The sequence below is a fragment of the Oncorhynchus mykiss genome, chromosome 28, assembly GCF_013265735.2.
Source record: "Oncorhynchus mykiss isolate Arlee chromosome 28, USDA_OmykA_1.1, whole genome shotgun sequence".
Classification (NCBI taxonomy): Eukaryota; Metazoa; Chordata; class Actinopteri; order Salmoniformes; family Salmonidae; genus Oncorhynchus; species Oncorhynchus mykiss.
The window spans coordinates 10,104,420-10,127,561 of record NC_048592.1 but is presented as its reverse complement, the minus strand read 5'-3'; the positions used below and the strand labels follow the sequence as shown (position 1 = coordinate 10,127,561).

General features: G+C 43.3%; 1 protein-coding gene across 2 annotated transcripts in view; it reads right to left on the bottom strand.

Annotated features, from left to right (window-relative positions):
• acin1a (apoptotic chromatin condensation inducer 1a) overlaps window positions 1–16,516 on the bottom strand; it is a 46,240-nt gene extending 29,724 nt beyond the window's left edge. For both annotated transcript variants that reach the window (XR_005040185.1, XM_036965962.1), the window contains exons 1-7: window positions 16,346–16,516; window positions 14,996–15,061; window positions 14,738–14,849; window positions 14,495–14,556; window positions 10,280–14,143; window positions 6,495–6,644; window positions 6,285–6,367 (exon numbers count right to left, since the gene is read on the bottom strand). Coding sequence is in view for 1 of the 2 variants with exons in the window: in XM_036965962.1 (XP_036821857.1) it covers window positions 6,285–6,367; window positions 6,495–6,644; window positions 10,280–14,143; window positions 14,495–14,556; window positions 14,738–14,849; window positions 14,996–15,061; window positions 16,346–16,483 (4,475 nt within the window). In the remaining variant the exon portion in view is untranslated. The remainder of the gene's footprint in view (window positions 1–6,284; window positions 6,368–6,494; window positions 6,645–10,279; window positions 14,144–14,494; window positions 14,557–14,737; window positions 14,850–14,995; window positions 15,062–16,345) is intronic.
• Window positions 16,517–23,142: the final 6,626 nt, after the last annotated feature.

Genomic DNA, 23,142 nt, shown 5'->3' with positions numbered 1-23,142 from the left:
CTGTCAGAGCTTGAGAGGATCTGCAGAGAAGAATGGGAAAAACTCCCCAAATACAGGTGTACCAAGCTTGTAGCGTCATACCCAAGAAGACAAGGATATAATCACTGCCAAAAGTACTTAAACAAATTATTGAGTAAAGGGTCTGAATACTTATGTAAATGTGATGTTAGCAAAAGTGAAAACCTTTTTGCTTTGTCATTATGGGGTAGTGGGTGTAGATTGACAAGCGGAGAAACCCCCCCAATTTAATCAATGTTAGAATAAGGCTGTATCATAACAAAATGTGAAAAAAAGTCTGTCTGAATATTGTCCGAAGGTACTGTGTGTGTGTGTGTGTGTGTGTGTGTGTGTGTGTGTGTATAGTGCCTTGTGAAAGTATTCGGCCCCCTTGAACTTTGCGACCTTTTGCCACATTTCAGGCTTCAAACATAAAGATATAAAACTGTATTTGTTTTGTGAAGAATCAACAACAAGTGGGACACAATCATGAAGTGGAACGACATTTATTGGATATTTCAAACTTTTTTAAACAAATCAAAAACTGAAAAATTGGGCGTGCAAAATTATTCAGCCCCCTTAAGTTAATACTTTGTAGCGCCACCTTTTGCTGCGATTACAGCTGTAAGTCGCTTGGGGTATGTCTCTATCAGTTTTGCACATCGAGAGACTGAAATTTTTTCCCATTCCTCCTTGCAAAAACAGCTCGAGCTCAGTGAGGTTGGATGGAGAGCATTTGTGAACAGCAGTTTTCAGTTCTTTCCACAGATTCTCGATTGGATTCAGGTCTGGACTTTGACTTGGCCATTCTAACACCTGGATATGTTTATTTTTGAACCATTCCATTGTAGATTTTGCTTTATGTTTTGGATCATTGTCTTGTTGGAAGACAAATCTCCGTCCCAGTCTCAGGTCTTTTGCAGACTCCATCAGGTTTTCTTCCAGAATGGTCCTGTATTTGGCTCCATCCATCTTCCCATCAATTTGAACCATCTTCCCTGTCCCTGCTGAAGAAAAGCAGGCCCAAACCATGATGCTGCCACCACCATGTTTGACAGTGGGGATGGTGTGTTCAGCTGTGTTGCTTTTACGCCAAACAAAACGTTCTGCATTGTTGCCAAAAAGTTCAATTTTGGTTTCATCTGACCAGAGCACCTTCTTCCACATGTTTGGTGTGTCTCCCAGGTGGCTTGTGGCAAACTTTAAACGACACTTTTTATGGATATCTTTAAGAAATGGCTTTCTTCTTGCCACTCTTCCATAAAGGCCAGATTTGTGCAATATACGACTGATTGTTGTCCTATGGACAGAGTCTCCCACCTCAGCTGTAGATCTCTGCAGTTCATCCAGAGTGATCATGGGCCTCTTGGCTGCATCTCTGATCAGTCTTCTCCTTGTATGAGCTGAAAGTTTAGGGGGACGGCCAGGTCTTGGTAGATTTGCAGTGGTCTGATACTCCTTCCATTTCAATATTATCGCTTGCACAGTGCTCCTTGGGATGTTTAAAGCTTGGGAAATCTTTTTGTATCCAAATCCGGCTTTAAACTTCTTCACAACAGTATCTCGGACCTGCCTGGTGTGTTCCTTGTTCTTCATGATGCTCTCTGCGCTTTTAACGGACCTCTGAGACTATCACAGTGCAGGTGCATTTATACGGAGACTTGATTACACACAGGTGGATTGTATTTATCATCATTAGTCATTTAGGTCAACATTGGATCATTCAGAGATCCTCACTAAACTTCTGGAGAGAGTTTGCTGCACTGAAAGTAAAGGGGCTGAATAATTTTGCACGCCCAATTTTTCAGTTTTTGATTTGTTAAAAAAGTTTGAAATATCCAATAAATGTCGTTTCACTTCATGATTGTGTCCCACTTGTTGTTGATTCTTCACAAAAAAATACAGTTTTATATCTTTATGTTTGAAGCCTGAAATGTGGCAAAAGGTCGCAAAGTTCAAGGGGGCCGAATACTTTCGCAAGGCACTGTATGTATGTATGTATGTATGTGTGTATGTGTGTGTGTGTGTGTGTGTGTATATATATAATATAAACTCAACAAAAAAATAACTGTCCTCTCACTGTCAACTGAGTTGATTTTCAGCAAACTTAACATGTGTAAATATTTGTATGAACATAAGATTCAACAACAGACAAACTGGACACGTTCCACAGACATGTGACTAACAAATGGAATAATCTAAATCAAAAGTAACAGTCAATACAGCTGGTGGCCACACCAGATACTAAGTACTGCATCGCATCTCCTCATACTTGAGAACTTCTTGCTGTGAGATGTTACCGCACTCCTCCACCAAGGCACCTGCAAGTTCCCAGACATTTCTGGCGGGGAGGGGGGGGGGGGGTGACCCTAGCCCTCCGGTCCAACAGGTCCCAGACGTGCTCAAAGGGATTGAGATCCAGGCTCTTCGCCGGTCATGGCAGAACACTGACATTCCTGTCTTGCAGGAAATCAGCCATACTGATCGTTTTGTGCTTGGTGGCATTGTCATGCTGGAGGGTCATGTCAGGATGAGCCTGGAAGAAGGGTGCCACATGAGGGAGGAGGATGTCTTCCCTGTAATGCACAGCGTTGAGATTGCCTGCAATGACAACAAGCTCAGTCCGATGATGCTGTGACACACCACCCCAGACCATGACGGACCCTCCACCTCCAAATCGATCCAGGCCTCGGTGTAATGCTCATTCCTTCGACGATAAATGCAACTCCGACCATCAGCCCTGGTGAGACAAACTATGACTCGTCAGTGAAGATCACTTTTTGCCAGTCCTGTCTGGTCCAGCGACGGTGGGTTTGTGTCCATTGGCGACATTGTTGCCGGGGATGTCTGATGAGGACCTGCCTTACAACAGGCCTACAAGCCCTCAGTCCAGCCTCTCTCAGCCTATTGCAGACAGTCTGAGCACTGATGGAAAGACTGTGCGTTCCTGGTGCAGTTGTTGTTGCCATCCTGTACCTGTCCAGCAGGTGTGATATTCGGCTGTACCGATCCTGTGCAGGTGTTGTTACACGTGGTCTGCCACTGCGAGAGCTATCAGCTGTCCGTCCTGTCTCCCATAGCGCTGTTTTTGGCGTCTCACAGTACAGACATTGCAATTTATTGCCCTGGCCACATCTGCAGTCCTCATGCCTCCTTGCAGCATGCCTAAGGCACGTTCACGCAGATGAGCAGGGACCCTGGGCATCTTTCTTTTGGTGTATTTCAGAGTCAATAGAAAAGCCTCTTTAGTGTCCTAAGTTTTCATAACTGTGACCTTAATTGCCTACCGTCTGTAAGCCGTTAGTGTCTTAACGACCGTTCCACAGGTGCATGTTCATTAATTGTTTATGGTTCATTGAACAAGCATGGGAAACAGTGTTTAAACCCTTTACAATGAAGATCTGTGAAGGTATTTGGATTTTTACGAATGTTTATATCCAGTGGGGCAAAAAAGTATTTAGTCAGCCACCAATTGTGCAAGTTATCCCACTTAAAAAGATGAGAGAGGCCTGTAATTTTCATCATAGGTACACTTCAACTATGACAGACAAAATGAGAAAAAAAAATCCAGAAAATCACATTGTAGGATTTTTTATGAAGTTATTTGCAAATTATGGTGGAAAATAAGTATTTGGTCAATATCAAATACTTTGTTATATACCCTTTGTTGGCAGAGGTCAAATGTTTTCACAAGGTTTTCACACACTGTTGCTGGTATTTTGGCCCATTCCTCCATGCAGATCTCCTCTAGAGCAGTGATGTTTTGGGGTTGTTGCTGGGCAACACAGACTTTCAACTCCCTCCAAAGATTTTCTATGGGGTTGAGATCTGGAGACTGGCTAGGCCACTCCAGGACCTGAAATGCTTCTTACGAAGCCACTCCTTCGTTGCCCGGGCGGTGTGTTTGGGATCATTGTCATGCTGAAAGACCCAGCCACGTTTCATCTTCAATGCCCTTGCTGATGGAAGGAGGTTTTCACTCAAAATCTCACGATACATGGCCCCATTCATTCTTTCCTTTACACGGATCAGTCGTCCTGGTCCCTTTGCAGAAAAACAGCCCCAAAGCATGTTTCCACCCCCACGCTTCACAGTAGGTATGGTGTTCTTTGGATGCAACTCAGCATTCTTTGTCCTCCAAACACAACGAGTTGAGTTTTTACCAAAAAGTTATATTTTGGTTTCATCTGACCATATGACATTCTCCCAATCTTCCTCTGGATCATGCAAATGCTCTCTAGCAAACTTCAAATGGGCCTGGCCCCGTACTGGCTTAAGCAGGGGGACACGTCTGGCACTGCAGGATTTGAGTCCCTGGTGGCGTAGTGTGTTACTGATGGTAGGCTTTGCTACTTTGGTCCCAGCTCTCTGCAGGTCATTCACTAGGTCCCCCCGTGTGGTTCTGGGATTTTTTCTCACCGTTCTTGTGATCATTTTTGACCCCATGGGGTGAGATCTTGCGTGGAGCCCCAGATCGAGGGAGATTATCAGTGGTCTTGTATGTCTTCCATTTCCTAATAATTGCTCCCACAGTTGATTTCTTCAAACCAAGCTGCTTACCTATTGCAGATTCAGTCTTCCCAGCCTGGTGCAGGTCTACAATTTTGTTTCTGGTGTCCTTTGACAGCTCTTTGGTCTTGGCCATAGTGGAGTTTGGAGTGTGACTGTTTGCGGTTATGGACAGGTGTCTTTTATACTGATAACAAGTTCAAACAGGTGCCATTAATACAGGTCGAGTGGAGGACAGAGGAGCCTCTTAAAGAAGAAGTTACAGGTCTGTGAGAGCCAGAAATCTTGCTTGTTTGTAGGTGACCAAATACTTATTTTCCACCATAATTTGCAAATAAATTCATTAAACATCCCACAATGTGATTTTCTGGAAAAAAAATTCTGATTTTGTCTGTCATAGTTGAAGTGTACCTATGATGAAAATTACAGGCCGCATCTTTTTAAGTGGTGAAATTGCACAATTGGTGGCTGACTAAATACTTTTTTGCCCCACTGTACATATAAACGCAACATGGAAAGTGTTAGTCCCATGTTTCATGAGCTGAAATAAAAGTTCCCAGACATTTTCCAAAAACAAAATAAAATGTTATCTCTAAAATGTTGTACACACATTTGTTAACCTCCCTGTTAGTGAGCATTTATCCTTTGCCAAGATTTCTATTTTTTATTTATCCGTTATTTTACCAGGTAAGTTGACTGAGAACACGTTCTCATTTGCAGCAACGACCTGGGGAATAGTTACAGGGGAGAGGAGGGGGAATAATGAGCCAATTGTAAACTGGGGATTATTAGGTGACCATGATGGTTTGAGGGCCAGATTGGGTATTTAGCCAGGATACCGGGGTTAACACCCCTACTCTTACGATAAGTGCCATGGGATCTTTAGTGACCTCAGAGAGTCAGGACACTCGTTTAACGTCCCATCCGAAAGACAGCACCCTACACAGTGTCCCCAATCACTGCCCTGGGACATTGGGATATCTTTTTTTAGACCAGAGGAAAGAGTGCCTCCTACTGGCCCTCCAACACCACTTCCAACAGCATCTGGTCTCCCATCCAGGAACTGAACAGGACCAACCCTGCTTAGCATCAGAAGCAAGCCAGCAGTGCTATTCAGGGTGGTATGCTGATAATCCATCCACCTGACAGGTGTAGCTGTGTACCTGACATATCAAGAAGCTGATTAAACAGCATGATCCTTACACAGGTGCACCTGGTGCTGTGGACAATAAAAGGTCACTAAAATGTGTAGCTTTGTCACACAACACAATGCCACAGATGTCTCAAGTTTTGAGGGAGCGTGCAACTGGCATGCTGACTGCAGGAATGTCCACCAGAGCTGTTGTCAGAGAATGTAATGTTAATTTCTCTACCATAAGAGAAATTGGCAGTACGTCCAACCGGCCTCACAACCGCAGACCACGTGTAACCATGCCAGCCCAGGACCTCCACATCAGACTTCTTCACCTGCGGGATCGTCTGATACCAACCACCCGGACAGCTGATGAAACTGAGGATTATTTCAGTCAGTAATAAAGCCCTTTTGTAGGGAAAAACTCATTCTGATTGGCTGGGCCTGGCTCACCAGTGGGTGGGTTGGCTGCACCTCACCAATGGCTGCAACTCTGCCCAGTTGTGTGAAATCCATAGATTAGGGACTAATAAATTTACTTCAATTGACTATAAGAACTGTAACTCAGTAAAATCGTTGAAATTGTTGCGTTTATATTTTTGTTCAGTATATGTGTGTGTCTTTTGCAGCAATTTTGTAAACAGACCTTGTAGTGTCTGTTATTTCCTCCTCTCCCTCGCTGTCCTTCTGCTCATTGTCTTGTCCAGCAGGTATTCCAACAAACGATTTCTGATGGTCATCAAAGGGGGGTAGTGTTAGAGAGGGGAAGAACAATTTTGTAAAAACAAGGGGAAAGAATAAAGAGATGTAGAGATTTGTAAAGAATAAAGAGACTACAGTTTAAATCTCAGCTGACCTTGCCGTGTCTGGCTCCATCGATGGTCATGTCCTTCACCCCAGGTACTCGATTTTTGCGCTGGGGTGCTTTTGGGGACTCCTTTGACTCCTCAAGTTGACTAACTGTCTCTTTATCCTGGGATATGGTTTTTGTCTGAGGTTTCTCAGGCTAAAGGATAGAGAATATCATACATTTGAGCAGGTCAAGTCACAGTTCTAAGCATACATCCCTTATTTAACCAACATATGGTTTAGAGGTCAACCGATTAATCGGAATGGCCGATTATTTAGGGCCGGTTTCAAGTTTTCATAACAATCGGAAATTGGTATTTGAGCGCCGATTTTGCAGATTTTTTTTACACCTTTATTTAACTAGGCAAGTCAGTTAAGAACACATTCTTATTTTCAATGACTGCCTAGGAACGGTGGGTTAACTGCCTTGTTCAGGGGCAGAACGACAGATTTTCACCTTGTCAGCTCGGGGAACCAATCTTGCAACCTTACAGTTAACTCGTCCAACCCTATAACCACCTGCCTCTCGTTGTACTCCACAAGGAGACTGCCTGTTACGCGAATGCAGTAGAAGCCAAGGTAAGTTGCTAGCTAGCATTAAACTTATCTTATTAAAAAACAATCATAATCACTAGTTATAACTACACATGGTTGATGATATTACGACTTTATCTAGCGTGTCCTGCGTTGCATATAATCGATGCAACGCTGGGGGATGATTTAACAAAAGCACATTTGCGAACAAAAGCACAATCGTTGGACGACTGTACCTAACCATAAACGCCAATGCCTTTCTTAAAATCAATACACAGAAGTATATATTTTTAAACCTGCATATTTAGCTAAAATAAATCCAGGTTAGCAGGCAATATTAACCAGGTGAAATTGTGTCACTTCTCTTGCGTTCATTGCACGCAGAGTCAGGGTATATACACAACAGCTTGGGCAGAATTTTTGCCAGAATTTTACGCAATTATGACATAACATTGAAGGTTGTGCAATGTAACAGCAATATTTTAGACTTAGGGATGCCACCCGTTAGATAAAATACCGAACAGTTCCGTATTTCACTGAAATAATAAACGTTTTGTTTTCGAAATGATAGTTTCCGGATTCGACCATATTAATGACCAAAGGCTCGTATTTCTGTGTGTTATTATGTTATAATTAAGTCTATGATTTGATAGAGCAGTCTGACTGAGCGATGGTAGGCAGCAGTAGGCTCGTAAGCATTCATTCGAACAGCACTTTAGTGCATTTTGCCAGCAGCTCTTCGCAAGCACAGCGCTGTTTATGACTTCAAGCCTATCAGCCTAATGGCGGGGTGCGCGCTAATAGCGTTTCAAACGTCACTCGCTCCGAGACTTGGAGTGGAGCGATGGATAACGCTGCTTCGAGTGTGGCTGTTGTCGATGTGTTCCTGGTTTGAGCCCAGGTAGGGGCGAGGAGGGGGACGGAAGCTATACTGTTACACTGGCAATACTATAGTGCCTATAAGAACATCCACTAGTCAAAGGTAAATGAAATACAAATGGTATAGAGAGAAATAGTCCTATAAATACGATATTAACTACAACCTAAAACCTCTTACCTTGGAATATTGAAGTCTCATGTTAAAAGGAACCACCAACTTTCATATGTTCTCATGTTCTGAGCAAGGAACTTAAACGTTAGCTTTTTTACATTTTGCACTTTTACTTTCTTCTCCCACACTTTGTTTTTGCATTATTTAAACCAAATTGAACATGATTCATTATTTATTTGAGGCTAAATTGATTTTATTGATGTATTATATTAAAGTTAAAATAAGTGTTCATTCAGTATTGTTGTAATTGTCATTATTACAAATAATTTTTTAAATATTTTATATTTTAAATATGTTTTAAAACCGGACGATTAATCGGTATCTGCTTTTTTTTGTCCTCCAATAATCGGTATCGGCGTTGAAAAATAATAAATTGGTCGACCTCTAATATGGTTACAATAAACATTGTGAGTTTGTGTTTTGGCATCATTGTCTCCTTAAGTTGTCTCTGCTTGTCTACTAGGCTATTAAGTAAAAATGACAGTACATGAAAACAGACTTAATAATCACGTAATTTTTATCACCACCATTGTGTGATATAGAAGTAGATCTAAAGAGATTCCAGCAAGAAGAATCTATACCAAGCTATACCATGTACTTTATGACAACATACAGTACCAGTCAAAAGTTTAGACCCACTTACTCATTCAAGGGTTTTTCTTGATTTGAACTATTTTCTACATAATAATACTGAAAACATCATGTAGTAAACAAAAAAGTGTTAAACTCAAATATTTGAGATTTTTCAAAGTAGCCACCTGCTATCCTTTATATTATCCTAATAACTACAACCTTTCAATTTTTTTATTAATTTGATGCCAATAAATGTATTTGTTTTTGTTCCTTAAATATATTTGCTGTGTAGTGTTACTAATCTTAAGAGAAACAGTGTAGTCTTTGCATACTGAAATGCCTTGACAGCTTTGCACAACCTTTGCATTCTCTCAACCAGCTTCATGAGGTAGTCAGTCACCTGGAATGCATTTCAATTAACAAGTGTGCCTTGTTAAAAGTTAATTTGTGGAATTTCTTTCTTCTTTAATGTGTTTGAGCCAATCAGTTGTGCTGTGACCAGGTAGGGGGGTATACAGAAGATAACCCTATTTGGTAAAAGACAGTTAAAATATGCAAAGAGAAACAACAGTCCATCATTACTTGTTATGTTTACTCCATGTGTAACTCTATGTTGCTGTCTGTTCACACTGCTATGCATATGCTTGGTCAGGTCGCAGTTGTAAATGAGAACTTGTTCTCAACTAGCTTACCTGGTTAAATAAAGGTGAAATATATATATATATATATATATATATATATTTTTAAATAAGATCAGTCAATGTGGAACATTTCAAGATCTTTGAAAGTTTCTTCAAGTGCAGTCGCAAAAACCATCGGGCGCTATGATGAAACTGGCTCTCATAAGGACCGCCACAGGAAAGGAAGACCCAGAGTTACCTCTGCTGCAGAGGATAAGTTCATTAGAGTTAACAGCCTCAGAAATCAACAATTAACTGCACCTCAGAAATTGCAGCCAAAATAAATGCTTCAAGTAAAAAGACACATCAACTGTTCAGAGGAGACTGTGTGAATTGGGCCTTCATGGTCGAATTGCTGCAAAGCAACCACTACTAAAGAACACCAATAAGAAGAAGAGACTTACATGGGCCAAATAACACAAGCAATGGACTTTAGACCGGTGGAAATTTGTCCCCAAAAAATGTGCAAAACTTTTTGGGGGTTACTACATGATTTCATATGTGTTATTTCATAGTTTCGATGTCTTCAATATTATTTCACAACAAAGAAAATAGGAAAAATAAGGGAAAACTCTTGAGTAGGTGTGCCCAAACTTTTGACCGGTACTGTATATTCACACTGAAATATCACTTTTCCTCCATCTTTCACAACTTCAGAAAAACATGTAATTCATAAATCAGAAACCATTCTGGTAAACTTCTTGAACATTTGGACAAGGTTCCCTTGAAACATGAATGAAATAACGTCTTCAGATCTCCAGTGATTGTCACTGCTTGGGTGGTCCTGTCAAACCTAGGCCCTGACAGAATAAAAACCAAAAACAACCAAAAGAGAAACCTAAAAAGAAAATCCAAGTACTACATGGTTAATGAACATTACTTTCCCATTTGCTGTTTGGGTTTGATCATTGTTATTCCACTGACTGAGTGAAAGAACACCTATAGACCACTCACCTTTCTACCACTGGGAGTGGTGCGAGTTTTGCCCTGGGAGGACGAAGATGAACCAGACGAGCTTGAGGAGGATGACCCAGAGTCAGAATCTGAGGAGTCACTAGATGAGGAAGCTCGTCTTCCCTGCTTCTCTTGTTTCTTTTGACCTCTCTCCCTTCCCCGGTCTACATTGCCCTCTTCCGGTGGGGGTGAGGGTGGTACCACAGATTCTGCTGGACCCGAGGGGACGTTTCCTGCATCCACCCGTTTAGCACCTCTGGCTATCTCTCCCACTTCCTGTTTGTTTGTCTCCTTATCTGCTAGGACATGCTCCTCTGACACGAGCTCCTTAGCCTTTTCTTCTTCAGGACTCTTGCCTAGTGTGGCAATCACTGGGGTCTCTGGCCCTGTCGTGTCTGCTGCAGTTGGTCCAGAAACAAGGAACCCCTGTCTTGCAGGCATCTGTGATGCTGCCTGTCCAGAAGAAAGCTTGGACCCCTGCAGAGTACTTTCCTGCTCTTGTTCCCCAGGTTTTCTTGGGGACTGGAGAGCGGAGGCCTGAGTATGGGGGCTGTCAGAGAATGTACGGGGCCTCTTGATGACCAGGGATGCAGAACAAGATGGGGACAGAACTGGGGGGTCTCTCAAGAAACGGAACTTCTTGAAGGAGGACTGGGGTGACAGAGGCGTTGCTATAGTTGGTGACAGGGGCCTACCAGATTCAACTGGCTGGTTGTCTCTCGATGCTGTTTGGGGTAGGGATGGCACGTGGGGCTCCCCACCCTCCTCTGTTGCCGCCATTCTACCTGCTCCTGTGGAGAGGGGAGGAGTGGGCAGGGGGGTAAGACCAATCTCACGACCACGTTTCCATGGAGGAAGATGACTCTCCCTCTCAGCCACCATAGCCCTTTCCTTATCTTGTTCCAAAACACTCTCCCTCTCTTCTTTTTCTCTCTGCAGGGCCTTCTGTTCTAAAGCCCTCTCCTTCTCCTCTCTCTCACGTTCCAAAGCTTTTCCCCTCTCCATGGCTCTTTCTTTCTCCCTTTCAATTCTTTCTTGGTGCAAAGCCCTTGCCTTCTCCTCCCTATCTTTCTCCCTCTCCTCCAGTTCCCGCTCTAATGCTTTCTGCCTCTCTAGCTCCAGCGCTTTCTCCCTCTCCTGTTCCCGCACCAGCGCTGTCTGCCTCTCTAGCTCCAGCGCTGTCTGCCTCTCTAGCTCCAGCGCTGTCTGCCTCTCTAGCTCCAGCGCTGTCTGCCTCTCCAGCTCCAGCGCTGTCTGCCTCTCCAGCTCCAGCGCTGTCTGCCTCTCCTGCTCCAGCGCTGTCTGCCTCTCCAGCTCCAGCGCTGTCTGCCTCTCCAGCTCCAGCGCTGTCTGCCTCTCCAGCTCCAGCGCTTTCTGCCTCTCCAGCTCCAGCGCTTTCTGCCTCTCCAGCTCCAGCGCTTTCTGCCTCTCCAGCTCCAGCGCTTTCTGCCTCTCCAGCTCCAGCGCTTTCTGCCTCTCCAGCTCCAGCGCTTTCTGCCTCTCCAGCTCCAGCGCTTTCTGCCTCTCCAGCTCCAGCGCTTTCTGCCTCTCCAGCTCCAGCGCTTTCTGCCTCTCCAGCTCCAGCGCTTTCTGCCTCTCCAGCTCCAGCGCTTTCTGCCTCTCCAGCTCCAGCGCTTTCTGCCTCTCCAGCTCCAGCGCTTTCTGCCTCTCCAGCTCCAGCGCTTTCTGCCTCTCCAGCTCCAGCGCTTTCTGCCTCTCCAGCTCCAGCGCTTTCTGCCTCTCCAGCTCCAGCGCTTTCTGCCTCTCCAGCTCCAGCGCTTTCTGCCTCTCCAGCTCCAGCGCTTTCTGCCTCTCCAGCTCCAGCGCTTTCTGCCTCTCCAGCTCCAGCGCTTTCTGCCTCTCCAGCTCCAGCGCTTTCTGCCTCTCCAGCTCCAGCGCTTTCTGCCTCTCCAGCTCCAGCGCTTTCTGCCTCTCCAGCTCCAGCGCTTTCTGCCTCTCTAGCTCCAGCGCTTTCTGCCTCTCTAGCTCCAGCGCTTTCTGCCTCTCTAGCTCCAGCGCTTTCTGCCTCTCTAGCTCCAGCGCTTTCTGCCTCTCTAGCTCCAGCGCTTTCTGCCTCTCTAGCTCAAGCGCTTCCTGCCTCTCTAGCTCCAGCGCTTTCTGCCTCTCTAGCTCCAGCGCTTCCTGCCTCTCTAGCTCCAGCGCTTCCTGCCTCTCTAGCTCCAGCGCTTTCTGCCTCTCTAGCTCCAGCGCTTTCTGCCTCTCCTCCTGTTCCCGCTTCAAAGCTTTCTGCCTAACTAGCTCCAAAGCTTTCTCCTTCTCAACTCGCTCTTGCTCCAAAGCCTTTTCCCTCTCTAGACGCTCCGTCTCCAATGCTTTCTCCCTCTCCAACTGTTCTCGCTCCAAGGCTCTCTCCCTCTCCAACTGTTCTCGCTCCAAGGCTCTCTCTCTTTCCTGTCTCTCTCTCTCCAAGGCTTTCTCCATCTCCACCCTTTCTTGCTCCAACGCTCTCGCTGTCTCCACCTTTTCTTGTTCAAGAACTTGCTCCCGCTCAAGAGCCCTTTCCCTCTCCTCCCGCTCAAAAGCTTTAGCTCTTTCCCTCTCCTCTCTCTCTTGCTGCAAAGCTTGCTCTCGTTCCATGGCTCTCTGCCTTTCTAACTCCACAGCTTTCTCAAGCTCAAGGGCCCTCTCTCTTGCCACAGACTTCTCTCTCTCTTCTGCCAAAGCTTTCTCTCTTTCCTCCCGCTCTTGTTCAAGAGCTTGTGCCCTCTCTCGCTCTAAAGCTCTTTCCCTCTCCTTCCTTTCTACCTCCAAGGCTTTCTCCCTCTCCTCCCTCTCTCGCTCCAAAGCTCTTTCCCTCTCTTGCTCCATGGCACGCTGTTGCTCAAATATTCTCTGTCTTTCCAGCTCCACGGCTCTAAGTCTCTCTTGCTCAAGGGCCTTTTCTCTTTCGCTCTCTGCCTGCAGCTCCCTTTCCTTGTTTTCTTGTTGCCATGCAGAATCTCTCTCATCCATTATAGTGGGCCTAAGCACACTCACAGGAACTTGACTGTGGGATAGATGGCCTCCAATGACACCCTGGTTGGTAACTGGAACCAGACTGGTGAAGGGCAAACTGGCTGCAGCATTGGCTGTGTGGGTGATGGCAGACACTGTGCCCTCTTGAGGACCTCTACCAGGAAATATTGTTGCAGTTGCAGCATTGTTGTCCTGCCTTTCTGCCTCCCCACGTCCATGCCACCCAACTCCAGAGAAGGCGCCTTCTGATGCCATCTTGCGTGCCAGCAGGGTCAGTGGGCCAGGCTTGCGCTCTGCGTTGCTTTGTGGTTCTGGACTACTACTACGACTGCCACTGCTAGAGGAGCCAGAGCTGGAGGTACTGGAAGTACGCTGCCTAGCCGGGAGCTCACCTGGACTAGGGGGGCTTTGTTTAGGGGTATCAGGCAGTGGGAATGATAACTCTGGGGGAGGGGAGGGGGGAGGGGTAGGCTGTCGAAGCTGCGGAGACAACAGGGGGGGGATGTGCTGTGGGGGTTGGCGGGATCCTTCAGACCTCTCTCTTGCTAGCTGGCCTCTTGGTGGCTCTCCTAGATCCCTCCTCCTGGCACCGCTATCCCAGTCCTCATCCTCGCCATCCTCGTCACCTCCGTCGCTGTCATCATCGCTATCTGCTGGGACTTGGCTAGAGGTTGGGACTCTCTCCGGTCGCTGCTCACCATCAGCTACACACACAGACAGAGAAGCAACGGCAGTAGGGGCAGAGGTAGGAGAGGTAGAGGCAGGTGGACCAGACACATGGCCGTCTTTGGCCCTGTGTCCCTCTCCCTCGCTTGCGGGGCCTGCTAGTCCCTCTCCCTCGGAGGGGCCAAGTGGCTTGTGCTGGTCAACCAACACGGGTACGTCATCCTGATGAGGACAGAAAGGGAGATGAGATTGAGTTTGTTGCAGGACTATACCACAGTTCCTCCCATACATGCAGTTGTTCAGGCATACATTAAACTGCATGCAAGATTGTGTTAATCATGAAAGATTCTCAGACGTGCAAGCTTCTCTCAAACATGCAAGTTGCACAACAGGGGTGTGTATTCATTACACAGATTCTGTTTGCAAAAAGAATGAAAACAGGGAGGAACCTAGCTGAATTTGCCAATTAGACACTCTTGTTTTAGTTACAAAATGGAATGCAAAAGGGAAAATGATTACGCCCCTGGAGATTCTTAAAAACAGAAAGAACACAGCGATTAGTCTGCAACTAACCTGGTCTGGGACAGCACAGGCAGAGCTGTTATTGCCCTGTGTGTGGTCCTCTTGGTCTGTATCTGGAAAAACATAGTAGTGAAATGTAATGAGACAAAGTACCCTGAGCAGGAGATGAGTAGCTGACCTGATTTGATTTATAAAGGAACCGCGCTCAGTACAGGCATAGAACTGACATGTCAACTACCCAGGCTTAAACCCCAAGCCAATACGTAAACGTAAGGAAGTAAACTGCCAACTTACCATCATCTTCGACTGCTTCCCGGGCCTCTTTCTCAAGACGCTGCCTCAAGAGCTCCTGCTGTTTTGCCAGATACTGCTTAATGAAGCTATTCTGGCTCATCTCTTCACCAATCTGAAATAATCAGACAGACCATAAGACTTAAAATCCTTGCCCATCTCCATCATATTGAAGAAGTAATTAGAGAAACTGACAAATATCTACACAAGGAGCTGATTGAATTGTTATGGTTCATGCAACTTCTTCATACAGTAACTCACCTGGGAGTTTGGCTGCAGTCCTATGTGATGGTGTGAGGTTCTCTGGAGGTTCTCCAGCATGAGAGCCTGTCACAAACATAATACATGATCACACACACACACACAACACACAAAACAGTAAACAGACTTTCACACAATAAATTATTAATTGTTGTATGTTGCATCTGATAATCATCTTAAGCTAGATACATGATGGGCTCATTAGAAAACATTCACACTAAGAGGGCTTTAACAAAACAAATTCAATATCAAATATTCGTAGTAGCAGAAGCATATACCTCTCGTTACCTCTTTCCCTATTGTATTTATTTTATTTTATGTATTTATTTTGCTCCTTTGCACCCCATTATTTGAATTTCTACTTTGCACATTCTTCCTCTGCAAATCTACCATTCCAGTGTTTTACTTGCTATATTGTATTTACTTTGCCACCATGGCCCTTTTTTTGCCTTTACCTTCCTTATCTCACATCGTATATAGACTTGTTTATACTGTATTATTGACTGTATGTTTGTTTTACTCCATGTGTAACTCTGTGTTGTTGTATGTGCTTTATCTTGGCCAGGTCTCAATTGTAAATGAGAACTTGTTCTCAACTTGCCTACCTGGTTAAATAAAGGTGAAATTAAAAAAATAAAAAAATACTGTCCGATATCGACTAAATACAAATAATTGTATTTTCAACTGAGAGGTAGCTAGTTAGCTAGATTGATTAAACTACACTTGAAAGCGACAATGGTTGCTAGCTAACGTTAGCTGTTTGCATCTCAAGCTGCTTGCAATTCACTTGGATTGCTAACATTACATCTTCTAATTATACAAAGGAATAATTCCCCGAAGATCCGGGCCCCCAAAACGTTTAGATTACTTTTATTAATCCATGAATTCCTTCATTTATTATTTTGTTTACTACGCCTCCCAAAGCTTGCTAGCTTCAAGTACAGTAGATAGCAAGCTACTTTACAGGCGCGTCCACGTTGTATAACCTCCCCCCAACTCGTGCACACCAACAAAGCGCGGACCGTGCAGCCGCAGACGACAAAACTACCAGTAGCTAGCAGCTAACGTTAGCTACCAGCCGTGTCTCGCATAAACAACAAACGTCCATTTAAACTTTGGTTAACAACTTATTCAACAAACAAGCCATTTCAAATGGTAGAACATAGCAAAGCGTCCAACGACGACAAAACATTATCCGAAAGTAAACAGCACACAGTAATTATTTTTATTTTATTTTTTTAAACTAGGCAAGCACTCCGGCCTGCAAGGCAAGCATCGGCCAGTCTCTAGCAACACCGAGGTTTAGCGACTGCAGGTTACAAACGACCTCAAATTCTTAACAAAACTCACCCCTTTGAGCCTCTTAATGAGAGCATTTTTCTGTCCGCTTTTAGGAAGCCCCCGCTCCTCCAAAGCAGCTTTCAAATCCGCCACCCGTAGAGATTGTAGCGGCCTCCCGTCCAGTGTAACGTCTTCGAGGTCCGCCATTTTCCCTTTCCTCACTAATTTGCTTCAGCAACGCCTTCCTTCAACCAACGTCTGAGTAGTCAAAGTGTAAATTGAATTTTATTATTACATATTATTTGATTTTATTCATACATTCGATGGTGGAGTGTTATGCATACACGCTATTCACAATGAATTTGCATTAATAAGATACCTAAACATTATTTGGAAAATGTAATTTCCTTAGATTCTAATTTTATTTGTACCAACAGGAGGCACTCTTTCACGTGTCAAAATAATCTCTGTTGAATCATGTTTTATTTATTTATTTATTTATTTATTATTATTATTTATTAATTTCAAATCAATACATAAAGCACATGATGGAACACAATCATACATAGATTACAAACAATAAACAATCGAGCTATATCTTATAGTCATTATTAAGAAGACAAATGGGACGCCAGTTATCGATGAGCAGCACTTATTTTTTGGGTTTAGGTATCAGTGTTATTAACCCCTGACTCATTGTAGAAGGGAGAACATTGTTTTTAATACTCTCTAAAAAGGAAAAATGTTGAATCATGTCAGAGTGCAAAATGTCTTGGTGCAGCATCAGTTGTAACAACAACTGTCATTGTTCTTTAACAAATCTTTAGCGGTCACGTCTTGCTCGACTGGGGGTGCTTTCCTAGGGGTGTCCTGGCCAGTGGGGGTGGGCCAATCTCATGTAACCCGATATTGCTAAAATTTGGAATACAAGTAGACAATTGTCTGCCTACATACAAATCACATTTTATTGGTCATATGCGCCGGATACAACAGGTGTAGACTTTACAGTGAAATGCTTACTTACGAGCCCATTTCCAACAATCTAGAGTTAAAAAGTAAGACAAATATTTGCTAAATAAAAAAGGGAATAGTAACACAATAAAAACAATAACGAGGCCAGTGGTGGAAAAAGTACCCAATTGTCATACTTGAGTAAAAGTAAAGATACCTTCATAGAAAATAACTAAAGTAAAAGTGAAAGTCACCCATTTCTTTTTTTAAACTAGGCAAGTCAGTTAAGAAAAATTATTATTTACAATTGACGGCCTGCCCCAGCCAAACCCTCTCCTAACTTGGACGGCGCCGGGCCAATTGTGCACCACCCCAAAATACTACTTGAATAAAAGTCTAAAAGTATTTGGTTTTTAAATATACTTAAGTATCAAAAGTAAAGTATAAATAATTTCAAATTCCTTATATAAAGCAAATCAGAAAGCATAATTTGATAATTTTTTTACATTTATTTACAGATAGCCAGGGGCATGCTCCAACACTCAGACATAATTTACAAACGACTCATGTGTTTAGTGAGTCTGCCACATCAGAGGTAGTAGGGATGACCAGGGATGTGCTCTTGATAAGTGTGTGAATTAGGCCATTTTCCTGTCCTGTAAGCATTCAAAATGTAACTAGTACTTTTGGGTGTCAAGCAAAATGTTTTACTGTAAAAAGTACACTTTTTTTTTAGGAATGTAGTCAAAATAAAATCAAACTTTATTTGTCACATGCGCCGAATACAACAAGTGTAGACTTTACCGTAAAATGCTTACTTACAAGCCCTTAACCAACAGTGCAGTTCAAGAAGAGTTAAGAAAACATTTACCAAGTAGACTAAAATAAAAAGTAATAATAAAAAGAAACACAATAAGAATAACAATAACGAGGCTACATACAGGGTCACCAGTACCGAGTCAGTGTGCGGGGGTACATGTTAGTTAAGTTAATTTGTACACGAAGATGGGGGTGAAGTTCAACACTATGTGTGGACCCCAGGAAGAGTAGCTGCTGCTTTCGCAACAGCTAATGGAGATCTTAATAAAATACCAAATACTAACCGACTTAAATTCATTACCTGAATGTTCTATTTATTAATGTGAAACTTTTCTCCACGTTGTCTGTGGCAATGCCCTTCACAAAGAAAGCTGGCCAGAGTACTGCGATTTACATTCCTCGCTGGCAGTGGGTTTTCCAGTAACTCTTGTGGACGTAGGACATTAAGCTAACTCTGGTCACCCACAAATCTGATCACTAAGCTAAGGACTCTGGGACTAAACACCCCCCTCTGCAACTGGATCGTGGAATTCCTGACGGGCCTCCCCCAGGTGGCAACAACACGTCTGCCCGCTGATCCTTAACACTGGGGCCGCTCAGGGGACTATGCATAGATAATAAACAGTGAGTAGCAGCAGTGTACAAAAGGGGGGGGTTAATGTAAATTGTCCGGTGGCGATTTTATGAATTGTTCAGCAGTCTTATGGCTTGGGGGTAGAAGCTGTTGAGGAGCCTTTTGGTCCCAGACTTGGCGATTCGGTACCGCTTGCCGTGCTGTAGCAGAGAAAACAGTCTATAGGGAGACTGGAGTCTCTGACATTTTAATGGGCTTTCCTCTGACACCGCCTATTGTAAATGTGCTGGATGGCAGAAAGCTTGGCCCAGTGATGTACTGGACCATTCGCACTACCCTCTGTAGCGCCTTGCGGTCAGATGCCAAGCAGTTGCCATACCAGGTGGTGATGCAACCGGTCAGGATGCTCTCGATGGTGCAGCTGTAGAACCTTTTGAGGATCTAGGGACCCATACCACTGTTGTGTCGTCAGCAAACTGAAGGATGGTGTAGGAGTCGTGTTAGGTCACATAGTCATAGGTGAACAGGGAATACAGGATGGAACTAAGTGCACACCCCTGAGGGCCCCCAGTGTTAAGGATCAGCGTGGCAGACGTGTTGTTGCCTACTCTTACCACCTGGGGGTGGCCGTCAGGAAGTCCAGGATCCAGTTGAAGAGGGAGGTGTTTAGTCCCAGAGTCCTTAGCTTAGTGATGAGATTCGAGGGCAATATGGTGTTGAGCGCTGAGCTGTAGTCAATGAACAGCATTCTCACATAGGTGTTTCTTTTGTCTAGGTGAGAAAGGGCAGTGTGGAGTGCGATTGAGAATCATTTTCACACCATTCATTTTTCCATAAGGGATTTTAGAAACACTTAAAATAAGGGCTGTGTATTGTGTATGCTTACCCAGGCATGATGTTTTGAAAACCGTGTAAATCTCTCTAGTATAAGGTGACTTTTATCAATATATTTCCCTGTATTTACCCCCCAAAAATGAAATGCTAATTAGCTGATAATGTGGCTATCATAAAGAACTACAAATGCCGTGATTTATCTGAACAAGACTGCCAAATCGAGGCAAAGATAAGAATCTCTGGATTAACTATCTGATGTTAGCTAAATTTAGTAATTAATAAATTGGCTACATTTCTTTAAATTGACAATTCTGTGAACTGTCTTCTGCAAGTTTTAAATTGACGCAATACCTGTTAGCAAAGGTGTCAGCTCGAGATGACGTGCATGAGCTTGCAGGGATTTGTTGCCTTGCAACAAATTCTACTTTGATGCTAATTAGCATTTTCAAATCTAAAAGTAAATATGGATATAAGTCATCCAGAGAGATTTACGTGGTTATCAAAACTTCACACGTGGATAAGCCTACACAAAACACAGCCCTTTGAAATGTTTCTAAAAATCCCCATTGAAAAAATGCATGGTGGAAAACAACCGCTATGTTTTATGGGTATTATGACACCTCCACTGTGGGGCTTTATAGACATTTAAATGTAAAATGGTTAGGGTATGGGTTTATGGTAATAATGTCCCAGATCCTGGATAGCACTAACCATCACATTACCCATAAGAGTCATTGGACAAAGGCACCCAGTGGGCATACGACGTGATACAGACGTATTTTACTGGTTGAAACCTGGTGGGGACGTTATATACAGTTGGGTAAAAAAAGTATTTAGTCAGACACCCATTGTGCAAGTTCTCCCACTTAAAAAGATGAGAGAGGCCTGTAATTTTCATCATAGGTACACTTCAACTATGACAGACAAAATGAGAAAAAAAATCCAGAAAATCACATTGTAGGATTTTTAATGAATTTCTTTGCAAATTATGGTGGAAAATAAGTATTTGGTCACCTACAAACAAGCAATATTTCTGGCTCTCACAGACCTGTAACTTCTTCTTTAAGAGGCTCCTCTGTCCTCCACTCGTTACCTGTATTAATGGCACCTGTTTGAACTTGTTATCAGTATAAAAGACAACTGTCCACAAGTTCAAACAGTCACACTCCAAACTCCACTATGGCCAAGACCAAAGAGCTGTCAAAGGACACCAGAAACCTAGTGAATGACCTGCAGAGAACTGGGACCAAAGTAACAAAGCCTACCATCAGTAACACACTACGCCGCCAGGGACGCAAATCCTGCGGTGCCAGACGTGTCCCCCTGCTTAAGTCAGTACATTTCCAGGCCCGTCTGAAGTTTGCTAGAGAGCATTTGGATGATCCAGAAGAAGATTGGGAGAATGTCATATGGTCAGATGAAACTAAAATAGAACTTTTTGGTAAAAACTCAACTTGTCGTGTTTGGAGGACAAAGAATGCTGAGTTGCATCCAAAGAACACCATACCTACTGTGAAGCATGGGGGTGGAAACATCATGCTTTGGGGCTGTTTTTCTGCAAAGGGACCAGGATGACTGATCCGTGTAAAGGAAAGAATGAATGGGGCCATGTATCGTGAGATTTTGAGTGAAAACCTCTTTCCATCAGCAAGGGCAGTGAAGATGAAATGTGGCTGGGTCTTTCAGCATGACAATGATCCCAAACACACCGCCCGGGCAACGAAGGAGTGGCTTCGTATGAAGCATTTTAAGGTCCTGGAGTGGCCTAGCCAGTCTCCAGATCTTAACCCCATAGAAAATCTTTGGAGGGAGTTGAAAGTCCGTGTTGCCCAGCAACAGCCCCAAAACATCACTGCTCTAGAGGGGATCTGCATGGAGGAATGGGCCAAAATACCAGCAACAGTGTGTGAAAACCTTGTGAAGACTTTGAACGTTTGACTTCTGTCATTGCCAACAAAGGGTGTATAACAAAGTATTGAGATAAACTTTTGTTATTGACCAAATACTTATTTTCCACCATAATTTGCAAATAAATTCATTAAGAATCCTACAATGTGATTTTCTGGATTTTTTTTCTCATTTTGTCTGTCATAGTTGAAGTGTACCTATGATGAAAATTACAGGCCTCTCTCATCTTTTTAAGTGGGAGAACTTGCACAATTGGTGCACAATACTTTTTTTGCCCCACTGTATATCCAGATCACAACCAGATTAAGAAGTCTTCATAATGACTTCTTTTTGACGTCATGAAATGGTTGAAATCTGATTAAACTACTGACCAGTTATCTAAATGCTACTTAATTAATAGAAACCAATCTATATTAACATGTGCATAGTGAGACCCAGGGGACTCGGCATGGACTCCGACTTGGGAGAGCATCATTCGGGGCGAGCTCTTCCCAAATCCAGCAGAATCATATTAGTCTGGGCTCCGGCAAATGGGAGTCAGGCCGACTCCACTTCAGCTTATCAGGCCCGATGAACTATTTCAGGAGTGAGTCCTGTAAGGGAATTCTGCCCTATGCACGTAAAAGATACCACAGGAAACTTCTTTGATCAGAGGTTAGTTTGTTTAATAAGGATTGCAACCCAGAGTACATACTTACAGCAATTTGCAAGCAAGACACTCAGTTCTAAATATTGTGTTTTCCCTTTTTATCCCCTACTATGGTTCACCCCACCCAGGGTGATGTCCCTTAACTTTAATACCGTATAAGCTCATAATTATCAGTTGCTAATACAAAATTGTCTCTGCTTAGGCAGAGTTCAGCTTATTGTGCTATTGACAGTTAGTTTCCCATTCCTTCTTTCTCTTATTGCTATCATGTGCTAGCATAAGACTGGAACATAGCATCAACAGAAACTGGCTTAGTTCCCTTTATCTGTTACAAACAGTATAGTTCAACACACAGGCATGTGACTGTGCAGAAGGACAATTGACCTCTTAATGCACTTGTAATGTGTCTACCACGGATCCTTAATCTCAAGCTAAAGTAAAACATCAAACATTGTACTTTTGTAATTACAGGTGTTCCTAAGTAACAGTTCATGCATAGTATGTCTTTTCCACGCCCAAGCGTCTTCCTATAATGTACAGATATTATAAAATTCCTTACAGGCCATTTGAGGTGTTTATTCGGCAGGTGATGAAATACCCATTTTAAAAAACTAAGAAATGTGATATATTTCACCTCTAAGTCATCGAATTTACTCGGTCATTAAAAGCAAAAATCTGCAGTCCTATGGCTATCAGAGATGGCCCCTAATTTAGAGAATCTCTGATGTTATAAAAACTTTTGCTGGAACTACAGGCAATGGCAGTAGTTTGCAGTCCATCCAATTGAAAAGTGCACATTCACTTCCATAACATTTGTTCTAGCTACCAGCATGTAAGATAAACATGCACAATAATATAGGATACCCTTACAAAAATTCACTGTCGTTAAAATGCAGTAAAACTGCAGTACAATTAAATAATGGTTGTTAAATGATCTGGACTGCTTGCTGTGTGTTGGCTTCTAATGGTCATCTTTTGTGTTAGCTAATTGTACTGTTTTTTGTGCTGCACATTTTCTTATTTTCCAATGAATGCTGTTTTGATGTTCTAATATGACTACTTACATTTGTTTTCAGAATTTAACAAATAACATGTAGGCCTATGTATTTTATTTCAATATCCTACTATAAT